This window comes from Mustela nigripes, chromosome 12, assembly GCF_022355385.1.
Source record: "Mustela nigripes isolate SB6536 chromosome 12, MUSNIG.SB6536, whole genome shotgun sequence".
NCBI lineage: Eukaryota > Metazoa > Chordata > Mammalia > Carnivora > Mustelidae > Mustela > Mustela nigripes.
In genome coordinates, this window is record NC_081568.1 from 30,527,797 (window position 1) to 30,548,015 (window position 20,219).

The 20,219-nt window shown below is 34.0% G+C and overlaps 1 protein-coding gene across 5 annotated transcripts in view; it reads right to left on the reverse strand.

Moving 5' to 3' along the window:
- RICTOR (RPTOR independent companion of MTOR complex 2) overlaps positions 1–20,219 on the reverse strand; it is a 129,400-nt gene that overhangs the window by 65,999 nt on the left and 43,182 nt on the right. For all 5 annotated transcript variants that reach the window (XM_059417025.1, XM_059417022.1, XM_059417023.1 and 2 more), the window contains exons 3-5: positions 17,591–17,688; positions 5,033–5,097; positions 4,090–4,221 (exon numbers count right to left, since the gene is read on the reverse strand). In XM_059417025.1, the coding sequence (XP_059273008.1) occupies positions 4,090–4,221; positions 5,033–5,097; positions 17,591–17,688 (295 nt within the window). The remainder of the gene's footprint in view (positions 1–4,089; positions 4,222–5,032; positions 5,098–17,590; positions 17,689–20,219) is intronic.

The following is a 20,219-nucleotide window of genomic DNA, read 5'->3' on the forward strand; positions in this document are numbered from 1 at the left end:
AGAAAAAGGGACATTTCATAACTATAAAAAGATTAGTCCAATGTGAAGGTTTAACAATTATAAATATGAATGTAGTAATAAAGATTCAAAAATGACTAAAAAAAGGAGAAAATCTGAATAGTACTGTATCTGCTGAAGAAATGGAATCCATAATCTTAAAACTTCCTTAAAAGGGGAGGTCTGCGTGGCCGGATAGGTTTAATCGGCTGCCTTAGCATTATCCTAGGGTCCTGGGATAGAGCCCACATTGGGCTCCTTGCTCAATGGGGAGCCTGCTTCTTCCTCTCTGCCTGCTGTTCCCCCTGCTTGTACACTCTCTCTGACAAATAAATAATAAAATCTTAAAAAACAAAACAAAAACACTTCCTAAGAAAGAAAGCCCTATGCCCAAACAGATTCACTGGTGAATTCTACTAACCATGTAGGAAAAAATAATAAAATCCATCTTATATAAATTCTTCCAGAAAATATAAAAATAAAGTAAAATTTCCCCAGTTGTTTTACGAAGAAAAATACCACACCTAAACAAGGACATTAGAAGAAGGAAAAAATATAGGCCAATACCACCTCTCATGAACTTAGCTACAAAAATCTTCCAAAAATTAACAAACTGAAGTCAGTTAATATTTAAAAACGACAAAACACACAGTGAACATGTGGTGTTTATTTCAGGAATGCAAACAAGGAATATAAAAAAAACCACAAAAACCTACAGCAAGTATCATAAGTAACAGCAAAATACTGAGTACTTTTAACCTGAGTTCAAGAGGAAAACAAAGTTGTCCACTATCATTATTGCTAATCAATGCAATATTAACCAGTACAATAAGGCAAGAAAAAGAAAGATACAAAGATTGGAAAGGAAAAAATAAGAGTCATCATTTGCAATTAATGCTATGTATACAGAAACTCTAAAACAAATTTTAAAACAATTAGAATTAAAAGTGAATCCAGCAAGATCAACAGGTAAGAGTTTAGTATCCAAACCCACAACCAAAACCAAATACTCACAATTATTCAGCAAAAAAATATGAAAAAGAAAAATTTAGCTTACATTAATACTATCATAAAAAAATACCTTAGAATGGAACCAGAAAAGACCTCGAATAGCCAAAGGAATATTGAAAAAGCCAAAGTTGGTGGCATCACAATTCCAGACTTCAAGCTCTATTACAAAGCTGTCATCATCAAGACAGTATGGTACTGGCACAAAAACAGACACATAGATCAGTGGAACAGAACCGAGAGCCCAGAAATAGACCCTCAACTCTATGGTCAACTAATCTTCGACAAAGCAGGAAAGAATGTCCAATGGAAAAAAGACAGCCTCTTCAACAAATACTGTTGGGAAAATTGGTCAGCCACATGCAGAAAAATGAAATTGGACCATTTGCTTACACCACACATGAAAAGAGACTCAAAATGGATGAAGGACCTCATCAAAATCCTTGAGAACACAGGCAGCAACCTCTTTGACCTCAGCCACAGCAACTTCTTCCTAGGAACATTGCAAGGGCAAAAATGAACTATTGGGATTTCATCAAGATCAAAAGCTTTTGCACAGCAAAGGAAACAGTTAACAAAACCAAAAGACAACTGACAGAATGAGAGAAGATATTTGCAAACAACATATCAGATAAAGGGCTAGTATCCAAAATCTATAAAGAGCTTAGCAAACTCAATACCCAAAGAACAAATAATCCAATCAAGAAATGGGCAGAGGACATGAACAGACATTTCTGCAAAGAAGACATCCAGATGGCCAACAGATACATGAAAAAATGCTCTACATCACTCGGAAATACAAATCAAAACCACAAGGAGATACCACCTCACACCAGTCAGAATGGCTAAAATTAACAAGTCAGGAAATGACTGATGCCGGCAAGGATGCAGAGAAAGGGGAACCCTCCTACACTGTTGGTGGGAATGCAAGCTGGTACGACCACTCTGGAAAACAGCATGGAGGGTCCTCAAAATGTTGAAAATAGAGCTACCCTATGACCCAGCAATTGCACTACTGGGTATTTACCCTGAAGATACAAACGTAGTGATCCAAAGGGGCACATGCACCTGAAAGTTTATAGCAGCAATGTCCACAATAGGCAAACTATGGAAAGAACCTAGATGTCCATCCACAGATGAATGGATAAAGAAGAGGTGGTATATATATACAATGGAATACTATGCAGCCATCAAAAGAAATGAAATCTTGCCATTCGTGACAACGTGGATGAAACTAGAGGGTATCATGCTTAGCAAAATAAGTCAATCAGAGAAAGACAACTATCATATGATCTCCCTAATATGAGGAAGTGGAGATGCAACGTGGGGGGCTTGAGGAGTAGGAAAAGAATAAAGAAACAAGATGGGTTCTGGAGGGAGACAAACCATAAGAGAGTCTTAATCTCGCGAACAAACTGAGGGTTGCTGGGGGGAAGCGGTGAGGGAGAAGGTGGTGGGGTTATGGACATTGTGGGGCGTGTGTGCTGTGCTGAGTGCTGCGAAGTGTGTAAACCTGGTGATTCACAGACTTGTACCCCTGGGGCTAAAAATACATTATATGTTTATAAAAAATTAAAAAAAAATACCTTAGAAAGAGCATAGCAAGTAATGTGCAAGGTCTCTACATAAAAAACTACAAAGTACTGTTGAAATTATGTTCCAAATAAATAAGGACTTAGAACAGTCAATGTTATTAAGATATCAATTCAGCCCAAAATAATCCAGCGTTTCAGTGCAATTACTACTAAAATTCTAGAGTGTTTTAAGGAAATGGACAAGCTGATTCTAAAATTCATATGAAAATGCAGAACATAGAACAGCCAACAGTCTTAAGGAAGAAAAACTGGAAGACTTATACCAACAGATATTAACATTTACTATCAAGCTTCAGTCATTAAAATAGAAACGGGCAAGAATAGACAAACTAAAAAGAAAAAGGGAATGCGAAAACAGATCCATCCTTACCAGGTACCTGGTTTACAACAGAACTGTCACTAACCTAGACACCAGAGGATAATCTTTTAAATAAATCCTGCTAAAATGTACTTCATTATCCATAAAAATAAAAATGAATTATGACCTGACACTTAATTAAACATATAGAGGAATAAAACCTTTTAGAAGAAAACAAAGAATAGTATCTTCCAGAGAGCCCAAGAGCATTAACTATAAAACTGGATTCTACTAATTGGGAAGAGAGAAAAGGCAAACAGACAGACTTGGGGAAGAGACTGTCAAAACATATACCTGAAAGGAATCATATCCAGAACATCAAGAACTCCTATATAATGAGATAGATAATCCAATTTACAAATGAGCAAAAGACAAGGAGGATGTTCAAACAGCCAACAAACAAATGAAAGGTGCTTAATATCACTACTCATTAGGGAAATGAAAAAATTAAAACCACAATGACACTCACAAAAATGATACAGCAGAAAGTCTACAATTAAAAGCTAAAAGCAAATGCTGATGAGAATATAGAGACTGGAGCTCTCAAACGTTGTTGGCAGGAATATAAACCGGTATATTCATTATGGAAAACTGGCAGTATGTAGTAAAGCTAAATAGTCATAAACCTATGACCCAGCAGTTTGTTCCACTCCTACATATATATCTAAGAAAAATGAGTGCTTATGTCTGCCTATAAGAATGTTCGGGGCAGCTTTATCCAAAAGAGCAAAAATCTGAAAGCAACCTAGAAAACCACCAATAGAATGGAATAAATTATAGTCTATTCATTATATGATATATTATACAGCCTTTAAAAAAAAACGAACACAGATACATCCGACAAATAACATTAAGGAAGGAGTAACTATGTATTTTTCCAACATATGATGCTCAAGAACAGGAAATACTGGTTTACAATAAGAAAAGGCAGAATGATGTTTACTACTGGTTGGAGACACATGGGAACTTGACTGGGATGAAGAAAATATCTTATTCAGGATAATGGGGTACTTGGTTGTATCTATCTCTAAAAATTATCAGGCTTTACTCTAAAAACCTGTATACTTTGTGATATGTATGTTGAAACTTAATATATAATTTTAAAAACATAGACAGCTCTAGGAAAATTACCTTGCTATTAAATAGTCCACTTTCAGTTTTAGCACCTTCTGCAGAATACTGGAGTCTTGGATGAGATATCGAAGAGCTCGCAGCCCTGCTGCCCGCACTTCTTTTGCTTCATTCAATAAAGCTAACCGCAAACTGCACAAAAACAAAGTTTTGCTTCCAAATACACATAAAATTATGGTACCAAATTCTTCCTCAGTTAAAATAAGCAAAACTACTAGTGATTTTCTATGTATATAAATCATTCACTGTAAGCCATGGAACTTCACTAATACTGTTATTTTTTAAATCTGTGGTGCCTTAGCATATTCTTACTCAAGAAAACATTATTTTGTTCTACCTTCTGTACTTTATTTCCTATAAAGAATGGGAAATTAAATATGCCTTTTTGAAGGTGTATCACATATGTCTCTATAATTCATTTCCCTCTGCCTACCTACTTCCATTCCTCTCAGTAAATCATTGGTTTAAATCAATTAATACTTTCTCATAGTAGGCACAGACAATATAAATTTTAATTCCCAAGCACACCAAAGAGATGGCTATGAAATTAGAAAATTATGTCTTTCTGTTGACAGACTTGAGAAAATAGTTTGGCATAAGCATACTTTGTCTCAAGTGAGGTCTAGAGATAATCATACAGGTTCTTCTTGTTCCAAGGAAAATTTAAGAACTTTTGTTCTGTGAATTTCATGTTTAATTTAGAAGTTTAAATTACAGAAATCCAGGTATTTCTCATCATTAGCTTTGATTCTTTAATTATAAAGCATCAGTAAGAACAAGAGGATAACCAAAAATATTGGCAATCTTGAATTTTTCTAATGTTCAAACAACTGTTTCTACAAAATCAAATACAATGTGTTATACTATCCTTTTAGTTTAAAATTACTAGAATTGAAATTACTAAAACCTAGAAGGGTGAGGGAGGGAATTAAACTATACTTACCAAATTATGATATCCTCATAGTTAAAACCCAGTTTTTCTTCACTATGGCCAATATCACAAAGGAGCTGTCAGAAAAACAAAAGGATGTGAATATGTGTTAACTATTTTTATTTACATTACTTTTTAGACTGAAAAATGAGGCATTTTTCTTTAACAAAATTTTAGAAAATATATCTACTGTTCAAATACACATGTACCTATCACCTTACTGTTTTTCTATTTGACCTGCCAGTTTTAGATTTAACCATCCTTTTTGCTTTTATTTGAAGCAACCAATTACTTTTTATTATTCTATTTTCCCCCTCAATAAGTTTACTGTTTTAAATGGTTACCATTGAGCTTACAACATGCACTATTAATTAATCACAGTCTAAAGAGAAACTATTACCATGTCCTCAACAATGCTAGACCCTTGACACTTGAACTTCATTACATGCCTCACCTTTCACCTTACTGATGTTTTTTCTTTCAAGCCCTGTAATACATTACTGTTATTTTTATTTTCAGTTAATATTTAGTCAGTATCCATTTACATTTACCCACAAATTCACCTTTTTCATTATTACTCATGTCAGCTGTATCTTTTTTTTTTAAGATTTTGTTTATTTATTTATTTGACAGAGAGAGGGATCACAAGTAGGCAGAAATGCAGGCAAAGAGAGAGGGCGAAGCAGGCTTCTCGCTGAGCAGAGAGCCCAATGTGGGGCTCGATCCCAGGACCCTGAGATCATGACCTGAGCCGAAGGCTGAGGCTTAACACACTGAGCTACCCAGGCACCCCATGTCAGTTGTATCTTAATGGGATATTCTTCCTTCTGTCTAGAGAATCCTCAGTTTCTTGTTGATTTGTTTTATCGGTGTTTTCATTTATTTAATTTTTAGCCAAGGTTGCTGGTAAACAGATTCTTTTGACTTTTGTTTGCCTGGAAATTTCCTTTTCTCTTTTCTTTTTAAAGGTTATCTTCCTGGATTTATAGATTTTTAGGTTAGCTGCTATTTTCTGAAGAGCTTCAAAATGGTTTCCATTGTCTCTGTTGAAAAGTCTTATTATCAGTCTTACCATTGGCTCCTTTGAAGGTCAGATCCTTTTTCTCAGACTCCTTTCAAGATTTTTTCCCCTTTATCTTTGGTTTTCAGCAATCTTACCATTCAGGTGTATTTTCTTATCTATCCTGCTTAGGAAAAACAAATTCCCGGATCTCTGGGTTGATATATTTGATTAGTTTTTAGAAAATTCTGTACATTATCTCTTCAAAATTACTTCTGCCCAATTTCCTCTCTTCTCTCTTTCTGGTAATTCAAGTATCAGATCTTTTTGTGTATACTGCAAATCTCTAAAACCTCTTCTCTATTTACTCCCTTCTCTTTTATCTTAGTGCTCTGACTGGACATTTTCGATTTATCTGTCTTCCAGTACAGCTAATCTTGAGTTTCCATTTTAGATATACTGTCTTTCCCTTCTTGCATTTTCATTTAACTACACAACTCCAGTAATTAAAAAAAAAAAAAAAGAAATCTTCTTTTTCACCTATGTTCTCCATGGATCCTCTATTTTCTTTACATATAAATCATATTTTAAATATTTAAAATGCTTATTATCTAATGAATATGAATGATGTAGACCATCTCTGGATCTGTTTTTCCTTTTGCTGTAGTCATGTAGTCCTGCCTTTTGGTGGATTCTGTAAACTCTGTATATAAATCCTTGCAGAGATTCCTGATGTTATCGTTCTCCATTGAGGGTTTATCCTTCTCTTTGTTAGGTCACTGGACAATACTAAGTACAGACAAATTGCTGCTCTGGTAAGACTCAGTCTATCTCCCCTTTTTCCTTTTCTTCCTTGATCCCCAGGTTTCAAATGAAAGCTCGTTTGTTGTTGAAGGGATTAGGCCCAAGAGGATGGCATACCTAATTTTTGTCTTACGAAAACACTACAAATACTTTCAAATATTTTACTTTCAAATATTTTTTGTTTAGATTTTTAAGTGAACCATCTCAGATAGTTTCAGGATTCAACAAATGTGTAAAGCCAACAATCTCCTTCTACTAGATCTCCCCTAGGTCTCCACCAAAAGGTCTGTGCTGTCTTTTTCCTTTTTTGTCTTTTAGTAACAGTACTCCTGGGCCTAAAGTCTGAGTCCTAGTTTTCTGCCCATACTCTACACTAGCCAGTATCTCTTGGCAAAAGTTGTCGGAGAAGTAAAGTTCACCTCTACAAGACTGTCCCTTCTCCGAAGCTCTGGCTCCTACATTTCTTGTCCACTGAGCAGTTTCCTGCTACCTTCAAACAGTCTTTCTTGTTCTCATTAAGAACACTGATCTAATACTGGCACTACTTCCCTCCCACCTGGATGACTATATACCACTTTAGTCTGAGTTTTGAAAAATAAGTTATATAAGTTTCTCAAGTTCTTCAATGGGCCTAACTAAAATGGATGAAAGAGAAGATTGACCATTTAAGTAACATGCAGAAGGGATTTCAAACGCTATTATTCTTCAGTATGAAGTTATGAACATGTTAACGAGACAGAATAAGCCAACCAAAGGGCTCTCACATTTGTCTGGGCAAAGAACGGGCCCAAGAATATATTTCAAAGGGCACAATAGTGCAGGGTTAAAAAAAAAAAAAAAAAAAAAAGCTAATCCTATCCTATTGGTAGGCTCCTTATAAAATGTCCTATCCAGTTTCTTCTTTAGAAGAAAAGAAAAAAGAAATGTTCCAAATATAATAGGTAAGGGGATCAGAACAGAGTAGCTCTCAGATACTACAATATTTCATAGCAGAAAAGGAAACTATACAAATGATCACTCTGTGTGGTAAGAAAATGCTGTGTAAATAAGCAAACAGGCAAAACAAGGTAAAAACTTTTGTTCACAGGTCTTTATACAAAATGGTAATACTGGTATACCTCTAAAATCCTCAAAGTTCTGAAATATGACAAAGAAGCTTTAGACTAAACTTTCAAATGGCATAAAAAATTTTGTTATTTCTATTGCATTTTGTTGCACAATGTTTGAAGTACTTAAACATGGAGGATGAGGATTTTTTAAATATACAGATTTAAAATAAAACGTAAGATTTCTTAAGTTTTGAGACAAAAGAGGAAAGTTTATATATATCTAAAAAACCAATTGCATACCTAAAATTAAAAGTTTATTAACATATTAGTCAAAAATATTGTAAAATTATGATAAGCAAAGGTTACAGCCCGGTATTAGTTTGCTGGGTCTGCTGTAAAAAAACATAACATACACATACCACAAACCAGGTAGCTGAAATGTAGAAATTTATTTTCTCATGATTCTGGAAGCTAGAACATCAACGTATTTTGACAGAGGTTCTTTGCTTTGGGGTCCTCTCTCCTAGGTTCTCTCAAGTCTTTACATGGTCATTTCTCTGTGTATATCTGTATACTAATCTCCTTTTCTTATCAGGACACCAGTCACATTGGATTTTAGGGATCACCCAAATGACCTAATTTTACCTTCACTGCCTATGAAGAGCCTATCCCCCCATACAAACTGATACTGAGGCACTGCAGGTGAAGGCTTCAACAAATCAATTAGGGGGACACAATTCAGCCCCTAACGTTAGACCCTCACATAGCAAAGTAGGGCCTACAATGAGTAGGCACTTACAATGTGAAAGGCCCAAAGAAATTAGAGAGAGATTACTGAGAAGAGGACAAGAAAATGTACAAAGAGTTTAATGAAGAACAAAACTGATAAATAAACATAACATACTTCCTATGCCTTAAAATCAGAACCAAAAACAATGAAAAATATCATTGGAAATAAAGCTTACCAAAATGCCATATATTGCTTTTTTAACATGATAATACCAAATAAGACAAAATATTGTCAGTGGGATTATAAACTGAAAACATTTTGTAAAAAAAACTGGAAAAATGCTCTAGGGTAGGGATCTAACTTTTGGTGATTTATATTAACAAAATAATCTAAATATAGGGTGGGTTGTAACATTATAACAATGGTAAGGAACCGGAAGGAAAATGTTCAAAAGGAGCAAACGCCTGTAGCCATCAATATTATATAATATTTAAATTTATAATATAAATTTAAAAGGAGGAAAAACAGACATAACGTACTGGTAAGACAAAGAAAAAATTCTAAAAGATATATATATTTTTTAAAGATAGATTTTTTAAGTCTAAACATCAAAATTTTGACACCAAAAATGAAAGTGTGGTCAAGGTGATTTATTTTCCTCTCTGTGCTTTTCTGTATTTTGGAAATGTTTATAATTAATCAGTATTATATAACCTGGGGACGGTTATCCATATATAAAATTCATGAATCGGAATGGAAGTAACATTTATTCACTACTAATCTTGCTAATCCTAGAAAATAATATTTTTAGAAATGAAGACAAATGAGTTTTAGACATAGTAGATAATATGACTTCTCAATGCCAAATAGCTAGTAAGTGATAAAACCAGAAATCAGACCAAACTAGTCTGAGTCCAGAGTCCACTGTGAAAAATATTACTACAATTCTGTATTAGAATTATTTATACAGGGGCAAAGGGAGAGGGGAGATTTGATATAAAAAATAAATAACTGAACATTACCATCTTTATATTTCATTTCTCCAGCCTCAAAAATGGTATGATTTTAAAGTCTGGAGAACTGCACTCTGGTTACATATGAGTAAGTGATATTATTTTTTCCAAAACAGTTAATTAAAACACACATAACAAAAGCTGCCCATTTCAAAGGATCAGAACACACACAAAACTATTAACTAATACTGACAGTATTAAACAAAATTTAGCATTTATTTGAGATTTCCAGGTATTTAAGATTACTAGCATTGTTATTATATGGTACATTACTTAAAAAAAAAAAAACGAACTGCTTATGATGCATCATGATCACTTAGACTTTGGACACATTCCAACTCAAATTTAATAGAAAAGTGAAGCTTATAATTTATTTGTATCAACATATAAAATATTGTGTTTTGGGATGCCTGGGTGGCTCAGTCGGTTAAGCGACCAACTCTTAATTTCAACTCAGGCTGTGATCTCAGGGTGGTGGGATAGAGCCCTGTATCCGGCTTCATGCTCTGTGTGGAGTCCACTTGAGATTCTCTCTCTCCTTCTCCCTCTGCCCCTCCCCCCAAATCTTTAAAATAAATATATTGTGTTTTTAAAATGGGAAAAAATGTTACTTCTTGAAACAATGATTTACGTATCAACTCAAGTTCTAAAAAGGCACTATTTCCGTTTTTTTATTACAGTAGCAATGCATGTTAATAAAACAAAATGCTCTGAAATCCTAGAAAGAAAGTAAATGAAGTCTTGTCCTCTCAAGGGTTGGTTTCTCCCCTAAATGTGTACTTGATTCTCATTTCTGTACTATCTTTTTCACATGTGCCAGATCCTTGTAGAAAACTGTAGATTCAGGGAAACATATAGTTTCTAAATTACCCACCCGCCTAGACACAAAATATAGGACTGCCCATGATTTAACATTTGTTAGAGTTAGCAGTTTTGATGAAAAGCTAAAAGAAACCCTCAAAGTTATTATTATGGTCTTCAAAACTCACATTTCGAAAAGTATTTTGAAAAGGGTGTAATTTCCCTCGTTAAAGCTTAGGAAATCTTCCATTCTACTTTAAATCTGTATATATATATAAAAAATCCTCAACCTCCATTTTGAAAAAGAAAAAACAATGCAAGAGAAACGTTTCAACTGCAAGAAACACTTCTGAAAAAAATGCCCAGTCAGTTGGAAATGAAGATCACAAGTAACAACTAAAAAGATCAATTTATGACAAAATATAGCATGTTTGTCATAATTGCTGTCTATTGTCCAGGGATAGCAACAGATGTTAGGGCTATGTTTTCAGTGGTGGTTAGTAATTATTGCTTTTAAGTTGTTTTAAGTTATTAAAATGTTAACACTGCCTGCCCTATCACATAAATGTGTTATATTGAGAGCCAAATTATGGGTTACATTCAGAAGTCAGTAAAGACCTTTCAAAACGTTAGAATTAGCATCGTAACAGTCACTTAATATGTAAAATTATTAGATATCACATTTTCATTGGGTTTCCGTTGCTCCCATCCCATTTGTTTCTATGACTATCGGTCACAATGCCTAGCTAAACATGACCAAAATGATAGTTCATGTAGAAGATGGTTAAGAGAGGGCTACCCTCTGCTTTTATGATTAAAAACTGTAAGGACGGGCGCCTGGGTGGCTCAGTGGGTTAAGCCGCTGCCTTCGGCTCAGGTCATGATCTCAGGGTCCTGGGATCGAGGCCCACATCGGGCTCTCTGCTCAGCGGGGAGCCTGCTTCCTCCTCTCTCTCTGCCTGCCTCTCTGCCTGCTTGTGATCTCTTTCTGTCAAATAAATAAATAAAATCTTAAAATAAAAAAAAAAATAAAATAAAAAAAATAAAAACTGTAAGGACGACGTATCTTAGCTAAATGGAAAGTGTTTCAGAATGAAGCTAACTTTAAAAAAAAAAAAAAGGCAAGTCAGCTAAGAAATGGAAAGACAAAATACAATTAACATTTTTTCAACCCTTGGGTTGTTTTACCTGAAATTAGGACCCAACATATGTTTTTTTCTCATCATGAGAGCAAATAACTTCTTTTTACTTCAGTTCAGTTTAATTAAGTTTGTTGAATTTATTTTTTATAAGACTTTCTTATAAAAACTAAAATATGTAATAGGAGCAATCAACAATAGCATAATCTTACAAAGGTAAGACAGAAGTCTAAACTACTTCTAGGTAATAAAAATGTCTGAGATGCTTTTTAAGATTATTATTTTTTAAAAAATATAAAGATCAGGGCGCCTGGGTGGCTCAGTGGGTTAAGCCTCTGCCTTCAGCTCAGGTCATGATCTCAGGATCCTGGGATAGAGCCCTACATCGGGCTCTCTGCTCAGCGGGGAGCCTACTTCCCCCTCCCTCTCAGCCTGCCTCTCTGCCTACTTGTGATCTCTCTTTCTCTATCAAATAAATAAATATAACCTCTTTTAAAAATATATAATGATCAATTAAAACAGCACAATTGATATTCACATTTTACTCATATTGTTCTGAAGGTTAAATGAATAGTTCTCACAAATAAGAACAGACAGAATAACCCAAACTTAAAAGAAAATCTTATCACAGATAAGAATTCTACAACATGGTCTTTTCAGAGTGCATTTTAGAAGCAGGTTTTAAAATAAAAAATGAAAATGCTTTTTTTTTACTTTTTTTTAGAAATCACACTTCTAAATCCTACTCTGCATAAGAAAGTACACAAAAGTGTTATTATACATTATTTAAAATAGCAAAAAGAACTAGGAAAAACATTTTTTAATGGTGGACTAAGTCACAACATATGTATGTATGCATATGTACAAATATGAATATATTTGTAAACATACACAAATATATATGTAGATACATCTACACACATATATGCAGCTTTAAAAAAGTAGATCTATATTTATAGAAAAGGAAAGGATCCTATAATATATTAGCAGAAAAGTACAAACTATTAATCAATATATGTCATGATCTCATTAAAAAAACCAGGGTGCCTGGGTGGCTCCGTGAGTTAAAGCCTCTGCCTTCAGCTCAGGTCATGATCCCAGGGTCCTGGGATGGAGCCCCGAATTGGGCTCTCTGCTCAGCAGGGAGCCTGCTTCCCTTCCTCTCTCTCTGCCTGCCTCTCTGCCTACTTGTGATCTCTGTCAAATAAATAAATAAAATCTTTAAAAACAAAAACAAACAAAAAAAACCCTTTGTGCACATGTAATAAATGGTAAATAAATTCAGTACTCTATTAAGCACACATTTTCGTTTAGCTCATTTAATTCTCACAACTCAGTGGAACAAACACACACATACACACACATACACACACATACACACACACACACAATCATACCAGAGAAGGATAACTACTTCCTGGTGGTTACCTCTAGAGAATGGTACTTTTGTCATAGTGGGGAGGTGGATGGGAAGGGTATGTGAGAAAGGACTTTCACATTTTAGTATAAATTATTCTGTGCTGTTTTAATTTTTTATATTTAGCTTATACTATTTTTGAAGTTTTTCAACATAGAACAAAATAAAGATTCTTTTGGAGCTTTCAGTATAGAATATAGGAGATTAAACACAGGAAAAGAGAACTTTTAGAATGTAAAAAGCTGAAATATTTTCATGTTTAAAAAAAATAGGTCATTAGATTATAAGCATGTTGTCAGTTTTAAAAATAGGATACTAAGATTATATTCATCAGTAGTCTGTTATACACATTACTTTATCTAGTGAAATGATGTCAGAAGGCAAGCATGGGTGTGTGACATTCACATGGTTATAGGATCACATCACTAGCACCCTCTCTTCATACTTTAAAAGGAAGTTTAATTCTGCCCCATTGATCTACAAATTAAGTTTATCCTAACAGCAGGCTTATACTAAAAAACAAAACAAATAGTAATACAGCCAAAACTCATATTTAAAATGCAAAATCTTCTCTATATAATATAAAACCTTTAATTAAATACTTGTTATATACCAGACTTTGGAGTAAAAGGGAATATAAGAGCAGAAGAAGAAAGACTACAGGTTTCTTATGTTTAAGAAACTCGATTTACTTTTTTCTTATAATTTTTTTAATTTTTTATTTAATTTTTATTTAATTTAATATTTAATTTTTTAAATTTTTTTATAAACATATTATGTATTATTAGCTGCAGGGATACAGGTCTGTGAATCACCAGGTTTACACACTTCACCACAGCACACACCCTCCCCAATGTCCATAACCCCACCACCCTACCCCCGGCAACCCTCAGTTTGTTCTGCGAGATTAAGAGTCTCTTATGATTTGTCTCCCTCCAGATCCCATCTTGTTTCATTTATTCTTTTCCTACCCCCCTAAACCCCCCCACGTTGCATCTCTACTTCCTCATATCAGGGAGATCATATGATAGTTGTCTTTCTCCGATAAGAAACTCAATTTAATAAGATAGTAACCCAAAACAAATAGTAATAACAAAACAATAAAATTTAGTAGACACACATAATCTGTTATGGGAACAAAGAGAAGGGTGGCCAACTAATTCCTAACTAGTCTAACTAAGTGACATCAATTATTTTTATTTTCTTATTCTATAGAGATATATATATTCTATAAAGATTTCTTATTCTATAGGGATATTCATAGAGATTTCTGAGACTTTCTAATTTTACTCTGTAAGAACATGAAATACCAGCTATGTAAATGTTTATGAACCTAGCTCTCCATCAAAATGGAATTCAAAGATACATTATATTATGATTAAATTTGCTAAGCATTTATTTTGCACTAGGTATCTGAAGAAATTTTATAATAAAATCTACTGACACTTATTTACAGGAATGGTTCTTACCCAGGGGCAATTCTGCCTCCAGGAAACATCTGGCAATGTCTGGAGACATTTTTGCTTATCACAACTGGTAGAGGTATGCTACTGGCATCTGGGGGTAGAAGCAGGGATGCTATAAAATATACTACAAATGAGAAGACAGCTTCCTAAGACAAATAATTATCTAGTCCATTATGGCAGAATTACTGAGGTTGAAAAACCCTGTTATAGTAACAGCTTACTATTCTGCAACTTGAACTATTAAGCAGATTCATGTCCTTAGAATCAGCCAAAAAAAACCCCCAGGAAAATGGCAAAAAAATTAAAGCAAACAAAAACAAATCCCAGGTTAAAAGATGCTATGTTATCTGTTATGAAGTACCTACTATATACCAGGTACTATAATGACCTTGCCTTTTAACAGCATCAAGATTACCTGAGTAAAGAAATCTGCCCAAGACTGCCTTGCTAGTTATGGTCAGAGCTGGACTGTAAGTCTCCATCTACTTGATCTAAAGCCCATGCTTTTCCCATTGTTATCACCAGGCAGCCAAACTGATTTTATCAAGTGCAGTGTTCGTGAACTTCACTAATGAGAGGGCCCCTCAGACCCTGAGTCAAGGTTTAGTCCCGCATAATGTAGACAAATCCTAGTAAATCTGGTTTTCTGGTTTTTAAATCCATAAATAATTTATAATAGCAAATAAAAGAGCTGCTCTAAGCTGGTATGAGGGCCAGAGGGAAATGTGAAAATTACAGTGAGAGGATAAAGCAAAATAAAAAAACAAGAATACAAAAAGCCCCAAAGCCCAGGGCCTTTATTAAGGAGATAAATCATTCTGTACTCTACAGGACTACAATGGGGGAAGAGGAGGAGAGGGGGAAGAGAGAAAGGAGGGAGAAATAAGGAAGGAGAGAAAGGGAAGAGGTTAGAGAAAGGTGAAGAGAGAGGATATGAAGAAGAAGGGAGAAAGAAATAGCAGAGAAGGAGAGAGTGAAGGGAAGGAGAAGAGGGAGAAAGACTAGGAGAACACAAATCAAGGAAAGACCAAGTAAACAACTTAGTGAAATACTGTGGGAAAAATTCAAACAAAGACAGAGGAACAAGGAAAATGGAAAAGGGAAAAGAGAGCACCCGACCCTTAACCCAAAAGAAGCAGGGATGGAGACAGAAATAAACGGAGAATATAGAAGGGAAAAAGAAAAGTATCCAACAGATTCATAGAAATAAATGTTTAAACTACTTCTATTCCAAAGTCTCTATGTATGTATTGTCCATTATGGTTGGTATCTACTAGCCACAGGATGCTATGAGCACTGTGAATGTGGCTATTCTGAATTGATATGCACTATAAGCATAATATACACACTTGATTTCAAAGATTTAGTATAAAAATGTTAAATATTTCATTAATATTTTATACAAATCACATCAAATGATAATTGTAATATACTGGATTAAAGAAAGCAGTTTTATTAAAAATAATTTCACATGCTTCCTTTTCCTTTTTTAATGTGGTATTAGAAAATTTAAAATTATATTTGCAGTTCACATTACATTTCTACTGGAAGGTGCTGCTTTAGAATTTTAATATTGCTTTAGGATCCATACTAGTCATCCTTACATCCATCCCCAACTTTCAGAATCCTAGCTGGCAAAAGATGTGGAACTACATATCTAGATATCAACCTGATTATGACAGGAACCATGAGTTCAAACGGGACATAAATCTGTATTAAGTTGTTTTTAATGGTTAAATCTAGGCAAGTGATAATAGAGTTGAGTGAAGAATAGTCATGTAAAATTGGAAAATTTAATAGAAGGGAGTAAAATGAGGATATACAATTTACAATCATGAACGAATTCTGGGTCTCAAAGACTTGATATTATCTGACAAGCACACTGAAACATGCACTTGGAAGATTTTCATTACATTCATTAAAAAATGCCAATATACCTAGGGATATTTTTGAAAACTCTTTCTCAAGCACCTAATTCAATGTTTTTTCAGGTCATTTAAAATATCGTTTTCTTGTCCCTCATAGATGCCAGAATATTCCAAAACTTCACTAAAGAAAAAAAAAACACATTCTTCAACTATGGAAAAAAAAAAAACCAATCTATTTTATATTTACTGTTTGTCACCATATTGAAAAAATGGTTTTGTTGCATAGTGACTATATTCTCATCTCCTTTTAGTTCAGTGAAGTAAAACAAACTCAAAGCCATAGTTTAATTTTTAGTTAGCAAAGAATTAAACATTTTGGAAGGATTAAAAAAGTGCCACTCAAATTTTAATGTACATACAAATTCACCTGAGAATCTTAATTAAAATGTAGATTCTGATTCAGTAGGTCTGGGGTAGGGCCAGCATAGTACATTTCAAACAAGCGCCAAGGTGACAGCAATGCTGCTGGTCTATGGGTCACACTTTTAAGGTGTTAAACATATAATTAATCCCAAATTTAAATGCAGCAGAACAATGTATATAGAGGAAATTAAAAAAGAAAAAAAATTTTCCCAAAGGAACCATTCTGTTTCCTATTTATGGCATCATCTCAAATAACAGGCATTTTTAGTGTTTCCAAGAGTTGGCTGTCCAGCATTACCAAGATCAAAAACATATCAATCCATCTATCAAAGTCAAGAATTCTTGGTTTCTAATAAAGATTAAGTCAATATTTGTTTGGGACAAGGGCTCTTCATTTATCCTGGGCTCTTATCAAAATTAGAATTAGAGTATTAGGGATAACAGAGAGGAAGTTTTAATATTTCTCTGAGAATAATGGTTATGCCTATGAAATGCAAAACACACATGCACTTATGTATCAACATCTATCATATATTATCACATAAAAATGAGTATTAAAAAGGTAAAAGTAATATACCATGTGAAAAACAGTGAAGACCCAATAATAGACTTCTTAGTGACCTTTTTTTCTTTACTTTCTGAACCTACCAAATTTCCTGCAACAAGCACACACTTCCATTATTCAAATACACTGAAATTAATAACACATGACAAAATCCATGAAAATCAGCAGAGGAAAGCACTAATATATTAGGTGACTACTCAAGAATTTCTTGTTAATTTCTTGTTAATGATAGTTAAAAAGCATCTGAGGTAAGTATAATAAGGAATAACAAATTTAAGATGAGTTACTTACTTACCTTAGTAAAGTTATTCAGATGTCCTAGTTTTCTCATATTTGATACTCCTTGCAATTTGGCCACATTTTGGAGAATCTCCCTTAAGTTGTCAGAAGGTTCTAGAAGAAAAGACAAGACAAATTAACATAATTTTAGAAGAGTACTTTCCTAACCAAACACATAAAACATGCAGTTATTTAAGCTCCACAATTTTGGTCTTGGTTTAAAATCTTATTCTCTATCTCAAATCCATCTACTTAGGTGACTTCAAAGTCCATGTGAATGATGTTCACACCTCTGCTCCACTCATACCTATGGTCCAACTCATGTCTCATCACCTGGAATTATTTAACTACTAAACCTTAAAATTCAACATTCCAACTATTAGTTCTGGCTACAATATACAAAAGGCACCAAAAATACTGTCCAAAATATTTGAATCAATCAAAAAACAGGACAAAATATATGAAACCATTGTTCTCAAAACAAAACCATTGTTCCCAAAATATATGAAACCACTGTTCTCAAAACACAGGACCTCAGTAAAGAACAGTGATCCCTGAGAGGTGAGAAACACACAACTGTACCCTAGAACTGCCCCCAGCTAACTGTCTTAAGAAAGTTTCCAGGTGTTGGTACCAACAGGTAAAAATCCAGGCAAACAGTCCACGATTGAAAGACAGAACTCAGAGTCCAAGAAAACCAAGAAGAATTAGAAAAGAGAAAGAATGCTGAAGATCTGCAAAGGGATCCCTCTGGTAGTCTGTACAGTAATGACTAGTCCATGTGTGTGAGGAAATTAACTACTTGAAAGAAGTAAAAAGGAAAGTACCCTCTGTTCACACAGGACAGGGGGCACTGCCTGTTCCTAAGAGCCAGACTGAAAATCTGCACAATTCATGTGCATTGGTTAGAGTCAGAGTAAGACTAAACACTTCTTTTATCCCACCTAACAAATCTTCAAAGCAAAACTTGAAAGAATTAAAGTAATCCCAAGTAACTAAACTGTGTCTCAGACCAATAGTCAAAATTTATACGAAATAAAAAAAAATATGAAGCACCTAACAAGGCAAAAATTACAATGTTTAACAGCCAGTTGAAATTTATCAGATATGCAAAGAAGCAGGAAAACAGACTTATAAAAAGCAGAAAAATTAATCAACCAAAATGACCCAGAACTAATAAAGATGTTAGAATTAACAGATAAGAACATTAAAAGCCAGTACGTGCAAAAACTTTGGGAGAGGCATAAAAGGTATACAAATCATCCAAATTGAATTCCTGGAGATGAAAACTAGGTCTAAATGAAAATATACCAGATGGGAATAAATGCATAATTACTTTTATAGAAAGTAAGAACTGTGAACTTGAAGACAAAGCAATTTAAATTATCCAAAATGTAATACAGAGAGAAAAAAGAAATAAATGAAAAGAACATCAATGAACTGAAGGACTTCAAGTAGCCCAACACAATGACAATGTATAACTAGAATCCTCAAAGGAAAGAAATGGAGGATAAAAAAAATTATTTGAAGAAATAATGGATAAAAACTTTCCAAATTTGATGAAAATAACCCAATAAACCCTGGAAGTTCAACCAATCCTAAGTACAGAAACATGAAGAAAACTAGACCAAAGCACATCATAATCATGTTACTCAAAACCACTGGCAGAGAAAACCTTAAAAGGAACCATACTAAAAAAGACAAGTTATGTGGAGAGGGCAAAGAAAAGGTTGACGGGAGACTTCTCATGAGAAACAAGGCAAATGAAAAGAAAGTAGAGCAACATCTTTCAAAATACTATGGGAAAAAAAAAGCTTCAAAAACATAAAAAAACAATCTTAGCTCACTTGCTCTACAAAAATGGGTAACAGCCAGATATGGCCCTGTGGTCAGCAGCCCACCAACTCCCCTGGAATAGAGCATCAATTTCCTCAGGTTGCTGCAAGCTATTTTCCTTTTCATGTATTCAGCATCCATTTGTTTAAACAAAACAAAAGCACAAGCTAAAGAACAAAAAAGGTATCATCACATGGCTGATATTTTAATCTAAGAGCCATTATGACTTTGAGAATTTTATCTGTTAACACAAAATCAAAGAACTATTTGTTTTGAATTACTGTTTTCCTCAGCAAATGAAACTGCATTGTCCTATTTTACATTTAGCTTGCATCTGCCTATTTTCCTCCATTCTGTTTTACTGGGTGTTAGCCATGACAACCACAAATTGGTTAGTGCCAAACCACTAAGCACACTACATACCCCAGCTATTTCCAAATACTTTAAAATTGCTATACACTGAGATCATTCACAGCATCTCCCACAAATTCTGGATTTTTTAAATCCCAATGTAACTCAATCTAATTTTAAATGGCTCAGTATATGTCTTTATAATTAGTGACTCTGAGGTTATCTTAAAAGTGGAATGAAAGCAGCTCATCACTGGGTAGAATCAGATTACACCAAAAAGAACTGCGAGGTTAAATCAATGTTATTATTTAGTAATACCTTTTCACTATTATAAATGGTATCTGAAGAGACTGAAGAAGAAAATATTAAGTAAACCAATGGTGTCAAAATGGTTTAACTGTATTTCAGAACTTTATATTAATTTTATAACAGCCTTCAAGGTAATTCAGAACCTATAG